This window comes from Amblyraja radiata, chromosome 3, assembly GCF_010909765.2.
Source record: "Amblyraja radiata isolate CabotCenter1 chromosome 3, sAmbRad1.1.pri, whole genome shotgun sequence".
Classification (NCBI taxonomy): domain Eukaryota; kingdom Metazoa; phylum Chordata; class Chondrichthyes; order Rajiformes; family Rajidae; genus Amblyraja; species Amblyraja radiata.
Window position 1 is genome coordinate 8,636,386 of NC_045958.1, and position 10,549 is coordinate 8,646,934.

Here is a 10,549-nt window from a genome sequence, read left to right on the forward strand (position 1 = left end):
CTTGCTATTGAGGGAGTGCAGCGTAGGTTTACAAGGTTAATTCCCGGGATGACGGGACTGTCATATGCTGAGAGAATGGAGCAGCTGGGCTTGTACCCTCTGGAGTTTAGAAGGATGAGAGGGTATCTCATTGAAACATATAGGATTGTTAAGTGCTTGGACACGCTAGAGGCAGGAAACATGTTCCTGATGTTGGGGGAGTGCAGAATCAGGGGCCACAGTTTATGAATAAGGAGCAAGCCAGACGAGGAAACACTTTTTCTCACAGAGAGTGGTGAGTCTGTGGACTTCTCTGCCTCAGAGGGCGGTGGTTCTCTGGATGCTTTCAAGAGAGAGCTAGATAGGGCTCTTAAAAATAGCGCAGTCAGGGGATATAGGGAGAAGGCAGGAATGGGGTACTGATTGGGGATGATCACATTGAATGGTGATGTTATGGTCACTACCTCCTAATGGCTCATTAACCTCGAGGTCCTTTATCAAATCCGGTTCATTACATAACACTAAATCCAGAATTGCCTTCTCCCTGGTAGGCTCCAATACAAGCTGCTCAAAGAATCCATCACAAAGGCACTCTCCAAAGTCCCTTTCTTGGGGTCCAGTACCAACCTGATTTTCCCAGTCTACCTGCATGTTGAAATCTTTCATAACAACCACAGCATTACTTTTACTACATGCCAATTTTAACTCCTGATTCAACTTGCGCCCTATGTCCAGGCTACTGTTTGGGGGGCTTGTAGATTAGTCCCATTAGGGTCTTTTTACCCTTACAATTCCTTAGTTCTATTCATACTGACTCCACGTCTCCTGTTTCAATGTCACCCCTTGCAAGGGACTGAATTTCATTCCTCACCAACAGGGCAACCCCACCCCCTCTGCCCACCTGTCTGTCTTTTCCATAGGTTCTCTACCCTTGAATATTCAGTTCCCAGCCCTGGCCCTCTTGCAGCCATGTCTCTGTAATTCCCACAACATCATACTTGCCAGTTTATAACTGAGCCTCAAGCTCGTCCACTTTATTCCTTATACTTCGCGAATTCATATGCAGCACTTTGACCTCCGTATTCACTTCCCCCCTCGAACCGCTCGCAATTGGCCCCGACCTTACTCTGTTGTCCATTCTCGAGCTTTCCTTACCATTAATTCGAGAATTTTTTGCAACTTTTCCTGTAGCCACTTCCCCTTCAACTCCATCTTTATACTCCCAATTTGTCAATCCCTCCCCCCCAGTATTTAGTTTAAACCCACACGTGTAGCCCTAGCAAACCTGCCTGCCAGAATGTCGCCACCCCCCCAGTTAAGGGGTAACCCATCCCTTTTGTACAGGTCACCCCTACCCCAGAAGAGATCCCAGTGGTCTATAAATCTAAATCCTTGCTCCCTGCTCCAGCCCCTCAGCCACACATTCAGATCCCCTATCTCCCTGTTCCTGTCCTCACTAGCACGTGGTACTGGAAGCAATCCAGAGATAACCACCCTAGAAGTCCGACATTTCAGTCTTCTTCCCATGAACTCATGAACTCCCATGAACTCTGAACTCACGTTGGAGAACCTCCTTCCTCTTCTTCCCGATGTTGTTTGTGCCTACGTGCACAACTTCTGCCGGCTGTTCACCTTCAATTAGATTGCACGCAAAACAAAAATCCTTTCACCGCACAAATATAAACTAAACTAAACTAGACTAGAGTGCAGCCTGCGTTTGTTGGGTGGAGCAGAGTTGCCCTTGTGTGGTGAAGTTGTGTTTGTGAAGTCATCCAGCGTAGAACCAGGAACTTCAGCCCACCATACTATGCCAACAGTCAAGTATACAACTCCATCAATCCCATATATCAGCACTTGGACCATTAGCTTCCCGGTGTGGCCTGGAGTGATTGAGGGGTTTAGCTGTCTTCGTAGAGAGGAGCAAAGCTGCCTTATACAGTGTAGTGGACCACCTGCATTTATGGAGCACATTACAGCTGGATCTGCTGATTGGATCTATCTACGTGGATGTATTTCTATCTGCAGGGAAAGTGTGTCTAGCAGAATGATTCCACATTAATGGCAGTCTGTGACCCACTAACGACGATCAAAGTTTAATATCCCAACATGCCATAATTTTTTTAATGTACACATTAGGAGTACATTTTGAGTATAGAAGTTGGGATGTAATGTTAAAATTGTACAAGGCATTGGTGAGGCCAATTCTGGAGTATGGTGTACAATTTTGGTCGCCTAATTATAGGAAGGATGTCAACAAAATAGAGAGAGCACAGAGGAGATTTACTAGAATGTTGCCTGGGTTTCAGCAACTAAGTTACAGAGAAAGGTTGAATAAGTTAGGTCTTTATTCTCTGGAGCGCAGAAGGTTAAGGGGGGACTTGATAGAGGTCTTTAAAATGATGAGAGGGATAGACAGAGTTGACGTGGATAAGCTTTTTCCATTGAGAGTAGGGACGATTCAAACAAGAGGACATGACTTCAGAATTAAGGGACAGAAGTTTAGGGGTAACATGAGGGGGAACTTCTTTACTCAGAGAGTGGTAGCTGTGTGGAATGAGCTTCCAGTGGAAGTGGTGGAGGCAGGTTCAATTTTATCATTTAAAAATAAATTGGATAGGTATATGGATGGGAAAGGAATGGAGGGTAATGGTCTGAGAGCAGATAGATGGGACTAGGGGAAAATAATTGTTCGGCACGGACTTGTAGGGCCGAGATGGCCTGTATCTGTGCTGTAATTGTTATATGGTTATATGGTTATATGAGTAGTGTAAAAAATCATTAGATGAATAGAGCGGGTGAATGCAGAGTTTCTTGCCCAGAGTAAGGGAATCGAGAACCAGGGGACATGCGTTTAAGGTGAGGGGTGGGGGTGATTTAATTGGAACCTGAGGGGTAACCTTTTCACACAAAGGGTGGTGGGTATATAGAACAAGCTGCCGGAGGAAGTATGTTGAGGCAGATACTATAGCAACGTTTAAGAAACATTTAGTCAGGTACATGGATAGGACAGGTTGAGAGGAATATGGGCCAAACGCAGGCAGCAGGGAATCGTGTAAATGGGACATGTTGGTAGGTGTGGTGCAAGATGGGCCGAAGGGCCTATTTCCATGCTGTGCGACTCTATTACAATGACGAAGACAAAGGGAGAGAGAGAGGGGCGGGCATGAGAAATAGGCAGAGAGAAATACTGGCGGGGAGGAGGAGAGATGCATTTGCTAAGATTAACAATCTGTTTCCCTCTCTGACTCACTCTGAGTATGCACACAACTTTGAAATTTACAAGATAGTGAGATCCATAGCCTCAAATCTTAATTTGCAAACCCAAAAATCGATACACCAATGAAAGCACTGCAGCCAGACACAGGTACAAGTGGCAGACGGATCAGCGAACCACACTCCAATTTTACTGGGGTGAGAGACACTTTAGACCAAGGTGCTGGAGTTACACAGGGGGGTCGGGCAACCTCTCTGGAGGACATGCAAATGTGACGTTTTGGGTCCAGATCCTTCTTCACACTGGTTGCAGTAGGGGGAAGAAAGCTGGAAAAGAGATGATCTTCTAGAGACTGGACATGAAATGTTAGTTATCCGTGTCCTCCGGAGATGCTGAGTTACACCATCACTTCGTGTGTTTAGAAACATAGAAAATTAGGTGCAGGAGTAGGCCATTCGGCCCTTCAAGCCTGCACCGCCATTCAATATGATCATGGCTGATCATCCAACTCAGTATCCTGTACCTGCCTTCTCTCCATACCCCTGATCCCTTTAGCTATAAGGGCCACATCCAACTCCCTCTTAAATATAGCCAATGAACTGGCCTGAACTACCTTCTGTGGCAGAGAATTCCACAGATTCACCACACTCTGTGTAAAAAATGATGTTCTCATCTCGGTCCTAAAAGACTTCCCCCTTATCCATAAACAGTGACCCCTTGTTCTGGACTTCCCCAACATCGGGAATAATCTTCCTGCATCTAGCCTGTCCAACCCCTTAAGAATTTTGTAAGTTTCTATAAGATCCCCCCTCAATCTTCTATATTCTAACTGAGTACAAGCCGAGTCTATCCAGTCTTTCGTCATATGAAAGTCCTGCCATCCCAGGAATCAGTCTGGTGAACCTTCTCTGTACTCCCTCTATGGCAAGAATGTCTTTCCTCAGATTAGGTCTATGGCAAGAATGTCACTCCTCAGATCTCCTCAGATTTTGTTGTAAACCAGCACCTGCAGTCCCTTGTGTCTCCAGGTTGTTAATTATACCCTCTCTTCAAGCGAGAGAGCAGCTTGTACTGGAGCCTACCAGAGATAAGGCAATTCTGGATTTGGTGTTGTCTAATGAACCAGATTTACTAAGGGAACTCAAGGTAAAGGAACCACTAGGTAGGTAGCGTCATAATATGATAAGTTTTAATCTGCAATTTGAGAGGGAGATGGTTAAATCAGAAGTGTCAGTGTTGCAGTTGAACAAAGGGGACTATGAAGGCATGAGAGAGGAGCTGGCCAAGGTCGAGTGGAAAAGGATCCTAGCTGGAATGATGGTGGAACAGCAATGGCAGGAATTTCTGGGCATAATCCAGAAGATGCAGGATCATCTCATTCCAAAGAGGAAGAAAGTTTCTAAGGGGAGTAAGAGGTAACCATGACTGACAAGGGTAGTTAGGGATGGAATAAAACTAAAAGAAAAGGTGTCCAACTTAGCAAAGATTAGCGGAAAGTCAGAGGATTGAGTAACTTTCAAAGGACAGCACAAGGTAACGAAAAGGGCAATATGGGGTGAAAAGATGAAGTAGTGAGGGTAATCTGGCCAAAAATATAAAGAAGGATAGTAAAAGAGTTAAGAGAAAAATATTAGAAAAGACAAATGTGGGTCCCTTGAAGGCAGAAACATGTGAAATTGTTATGGGGAACAAGGAAATGGCAGAAGAGTTGAACAGGTACTTTGGTTCTGTCTTCACTAAGAAAGCCACAAACAATCTCCCCATATGCACTATAGAACAGAGGATCCAGGGAGACAGAGGAACTGGAAGAAATTTGCATTAGGCGAGAAATAGTATTGGGTAGACTGATGGGACTGAAGGATGATAAATCCCCAGGGCCTGATGGTCTGCATCCCAGGGTACTCAAGGAAGTGGCTCTAAAAATCGAGGACGCATTGGTGATCATTTTCCAATGTTCAATAGATTCAGGATCAGTTCCTGTGGATTGGAGGGTAGCTAATGTTATCCCACTTTTTAAGAAAGGCGGGAGAGAGAAAACGGGGTATTATAGACCAGTTAGCCTGACTTCGCTGGTGAGGAAGATGCTGGAGTCAATTATTAAAGAGGTAATAATGGGGCATTTGGATAGCAGTAAAATGATTGGTCCAAGTCAGCATGGATTTATGAAAGGAAAATCCTGCTTGACTAATCTTCTGGAATTTTTTGAGGATGTGACGGAAAATGGATGAAGGGGTGCCAGTGGATGTAGTGTATCTAGACTTTCAGAAAGCCTTTGATAAGGTCCCACAGGAGATTGGTGACTAAAATTAGAGCACATGGTATTGGGGGTAAGGTATTGACATGGTTAGAGAATTGGTTGGCAGACAGGAAACAAAGAGTAGGAATAAACGGGTCCCTGTCAGAATAGCAGACAGTGGCGAGTGGAGTGCTGCAAGGCTCGGTACTGGGGCCGCAACTATTTACAATATATATTAATGATTTGGATGATGGGATTAAAAGTAACACTAGCAAATTTGCAGATGACACAAAGCTGGGTGGCAGTGTGAACTGTGAAGAGGATGCTAGGAGGTTGCAGGTGACCTGGAGAGGTTGAGTGAGTGGGCAGATGCAGTTTAAAGTTGATAAATATGAAGTTAGCCACTTTGGCGGCAAGAACAAGGAGGCAGATTATTATCTCAATGGTGTAAGATTAGGAAAAAAGGAAGTGCAACGAGACCTGGGTGTTCTTGTACACTAGTCACTGAAAGTAAATGTGCAGGTACAGCAGGCAGTGAAGAAAGCTAATGGCATGTTGGCCTTCATAACAAGAGGATTTGAGTATAGAGGGCTTGTACGTAAGGTCATCAGGTCAAAGGGCGTGATGCACGGAGTACCTCATTCCTTCTGGAGTACGAGGCAGCTTCCGACATACATTAGTAACACATGAAACACATAAGTTCTTACCTGTTAAAAAACGGCAAAATGGTAAATTTTGGCGCTGTAAAAAATTGTGGAAATAGGGGTAACTGCGAGAGACAACCGCCAATATTACTGCAGCTCACTGACACGAAAGAGCAGCGTGCTGGAAGATTTAGGGCAAGTCCCGGCCTACGACTGCCCAAGGCTGGAGGGTGACTGGGCGCTCTGAACCCGAGCACCAAGGTGTAAGCGGCCAAAGGAGCAGATCCCTCGGGACAGCCCCCATTCTCCCCCCCGGGGTCAGCGCTGTCCGGCCATGGTCGCCCTCCGCCTCGTCTCCCCCTGTGTGGCCGCACTGTCACGGGCTGAGGGTCACACATGGGGTGGGGTGGAGCGGAGCCGCAGCTCTGGGCAGTGGACACACGTGGACGAGAACCCGGCAACGTCCCCGTCAGCTGCAGCAGAGTTGGGTACAGTCTGGTCCCTCCGCCCACCCAGAGTCACTGACCGCGATGCACCAGCACCCGACCCCCACACCGGGTGATTCCCCCCCCCCCCTCGGCCGTGGGGATAGACGGCCCAGGGTCCGCAAGTGTGGAACCAGTCGCCATGGAGTCCGGATGTTGGGACAGAAGGGCCCGCTGCCCTGGCAGCCATAGTAACTGCTTACCTGACGTTCACCGCTTGTACTCCAGAAGGCATTGCATGGCAACAGTATGGGTCACGGGTTGGGACCTCTTCGACTGCCGTGCAACCTCCCTATAGGTGTAAATAGGTCCTTCTGCAGTTGTACGGGGCCCTCTGGAGTACTGTGTGCAGTTTTGCTCTCCTAATTTGAAGAAGGACATCCTTGCTATTGAAGCCGTGCAGCGTAGGTTCACGAGGTTAATCCCAGGGATGGCGGGACTGTCATATGAGGAAAGATTTTTTAAGACTGGGCTTGTATTCACTGGAATTCAGAAGGATGAGAGGGTACCTTATAGAAATGTATAAAATTATAAAAGGACTGGACAAGCTAGATGCAGGAGAATTGTTCCCGATGCTGGGGAACCAGGGATCACAGTCGAAGAATAAAGGGGAGGCCATTTAAAACTGAGATGAGGAAAAAAAAAATCACCCAGAGAGTTGTGAATTTGTGGAATTATCTGCTACAGAAGGCATTAGAGGCCAATTCACGATGGATTTAAGAGAGAGTTAGATGGAGCTCTAGGGGCTAGTGGAGTCAAGGGATATGGGGAGAAGGCAGGCACGGGTTATTGATAGGGGTCGATCAGCCATGATCACAATGAAGGGCCGAATGGCCTCCTCCTGCACCTGTTTTCTATGTTTTTTCTAAGAGGACACACTTACCCGTGCCAATCAACAGGCATTTGTGCTGGAAGTGTCGCAGCTGCTGTGTGTACACCCGACTCTGACTGGAGTTGGCACCCCCGTGCCCTTCCACCCAGCGCACGAACTCCTGGCCTTTCGCGTGGATTTTCAACGCTTTCACCTCGGTCTGATCCGTCAGCTCCACCACAATCCGTCCGGTGATCCATTCCCTGGTAGAGTAGGCGGGCCGGTCGTAGAGGAGAGCTAAAGTTTTCACTTTGCCCATGGCTGTGGTGGTCAGTGTACAGTCTAGGCGCTGCCCCCCCAAAAACTGCGCCGGGATCTCACCCGAAGTGAAATAAAGACTCGGGACGATCACTGTCACTGTCACAGGTCTTGGAGCAACCACCCTGCAGGGAGTGGCGTGGAAATCTGCCAGCAAAGGCTTGTGTATACTATATATTCTGCTTCCGATCAGAGAAATCGGAGTTTGACGACAACAATGTGATTCTCAAACTTTCAGTCCCAGCTACGTTGACAGCAAAGGAAGCGTTTTACCTCTGGGCTTGATGTTATTCTGGGCTTGATGTTATTCTGGGCTTGATGTTATTCTGGGCTTGATGTTATTCTGGGCTCTCTTCCACCTTCATGTAAGGGGCGGATTTAAACTGAAACGCCCACAAAATAAAAAGGACACAGGTAGGAAGGTATATAACCATATAACCATATAACAATTACAGCACGGAAACAGGCCATCTCGTCCCCTCTAGTCCGTGCCGAACACATAATCTCCCCTAGTCCCATATACCTGCGCTCAGACCATAACCCTCCATTCCTTTCCCATCCATATAACTATCCAATTTATTTTTAAATGATAAAAACGAACCTGCCTCCACCACCTTCACTGGAAGCTCATTCCACACAGCTACCACTCTCTGAGTAAAGAAGTTCCCCCTCATGTTACCCCTAAACTTCAGTCCCTTAATTCGCAAGTCATGTCCCCTTGTTTGAATCTTCCCTACTCTCAGTGGGAAAAGCTTTTCCACGTCAACTCTGTCTATCCCTCTCATCATTTAAAAAACCTCTATCAAGTCCCCCCTTAACCTTCTGCGCTCCAAAGAATAAAGCCCTAACTTGTTCAACCTTTCTCTGTAACTTAGTTGCTGAAACCCAGGCAACATTCTTGTAAATCTCCTCTGTACTCTCTCTATTTTGTTGACATCCTTCCTATAATTAGGCGACCAAAATTGTACACCATACTCCAGAATTGGCCTCACCAATGCATTGTACAATTTTAACATTACATCCCAACTTCTATACTCAATGCTCTGATTTATAAAGGCCAGCACACCAAAAGCTTTCTTTACCACCCTATCTACATGAGATTCCACTTTCAGGGAACTGTGCACAGTTATTCCCAGATCCCTCTGTTCACCTACATTCTTCAATTCCCTACCATTTACCATGTACGTCCTATTTTGATTTGTCCTGCCAAGATGTAGCATCTCACACTTATCAGCATTAAACTCCATCTGCCATCTTTCAGCCCACTCTTCCAGCTGGCATAAATCTCTCTGTAGACTTTGAAACTCTACTTCATTACCCGCAACCCCACCTATGTTAGTATCATCTGCATACTTACTAATCCAATTTACCACACCATCGTCCAGATCATTGATGTACATGACAAACAACAGTGGACCCAACACAGATCCCTGTGGCACCCCACTCGTCACTGGCCTCCAACCTGACAAACAACCATCCACCATTACTCTCTGGCATCTCCCATTCAGCCACTGTTGAATCCATCTTGCTACACCGTTTACACCGAAGATAGACACAAAAAATGCTGGAGTAACTCAGCGGGACAGGCAGCATCTCTGGGTGACGTTTCGGGTCGAGACCCTTTCCTCAGACCCAGTCTTGAGTTAGTCCAGCATTTTAAAAGAAGCAATGAGGAACAGCCACGACCATGTAACTCATTCAAGGTTGCAACTGTGGCTGTTGCTCTAAGTGGTCACCGCAACTAGTGTCAGTGTTGCCAACATTGGGTGAGAGTTGGGAGTGAGAAATTGCGACACGCCAGGCCCGGGGGAGCGTAGCGACGGGGGGTGGGGGAGGGTAGGGTGTGGGTGTGTTCCCCCTCCCATTGGAGCTTTTGCAATTTTCTGCAATCTGGTGCAGACTGTAGGGGGTAACGGTGATGGGTGTATGTCTTTTAACTTACACTTGAATGCAATATTTATGCTTTAAATTGGATTAGCTATGAATAAGGTTAAGCTAAATTACATTCCTAATTACATTCCATAGTAGAGCCAAGCTCTGATCAACAGGTGCAGCACATGAATGATCTTAGTGTATTCATGTATGGAAATCAGATTGTAATCAAACACCTGGCCCATGTTGACCAACCTGGGTCTCATTGCACACCTGGTACTACTCTTGACCCTGTCTCCAGTTGCATACCTTCTCTCATTCGTGACCCTGAGTCCAGCCTTACACCTGCCTCCCTATTCTATCCTGATCATAGCTGCTTACCTGCTTAGGTTCCCAGTGGTGAACACTCTCATTGTTCCAGCTTTGACTGCACACCCAGTACTATTCCAGACCTTGAGTCTGGATGCACACTTGACCTTGTTCCTAGCCTCTCTGCACTGACAATATATCTGGCCTACACATAAAGCCCCATATCTGACCCCCTGCACTTAACCTATTACGTTCAAGTCCACAGGTACTTATCTGATGTGGTAATCTTTTATGGGGCATTTCACAGACCACTTCACAGACTTATTTTGTTTCCTTGGCTTCCTTGTTATCTAACATGCTAGTTATTTTGTCAAAGAAGTCATCAATTGGTTGAACAATTTGTCATCCATAAAATTATACTCACTCAGCTATATGTATTCTGTTACCATTTCCTTCATTTTCCTAACAAACTGTCCTGAAGTCATTTTCACTCCCAATATTTTCAGTATTTTGCTGTCTTCCTCTCAGCTGGGACTTTTCTGAAATTCAAAGTCCAATAACTATATTTAAGCAATATTATTCTATTAAATGTGATCTTGAGAGTACATAATATTTTCTGTGGTATTCATAACACAACAATAATAAAAAAGATCTTTGTTTTGATTGCACATACAAACATGC

General features: G+C 46.0%; 1 protein-coding gene across 1 annotated transcript in view; it reads right to left on the bottom strand.

Annotated features, from left to right (window-relative positions):
- Window positions 1-7,802, bottom strand: part of LOC116970777 (arrestin domain-containing protein 3-like) — an 82,981-nt gene extending 75,179 nt beyond the window's left edge. The window contains exon 1 of the mRNA XM_033017278.1: window positions 7,442-7,802. Coding sequence (XP_032873169.1) covers window positions 7,442-7,688 — 247 coding nt within the window. The 5' untranslated portion in view covers window positions 7,689-7,802. The remainder of the gene's footprint in view (window positions 1-7,441) is intronic.
- Between the last annotated feature and the right edge of the window lie 2,747 nt (window positions 7,803-10,549).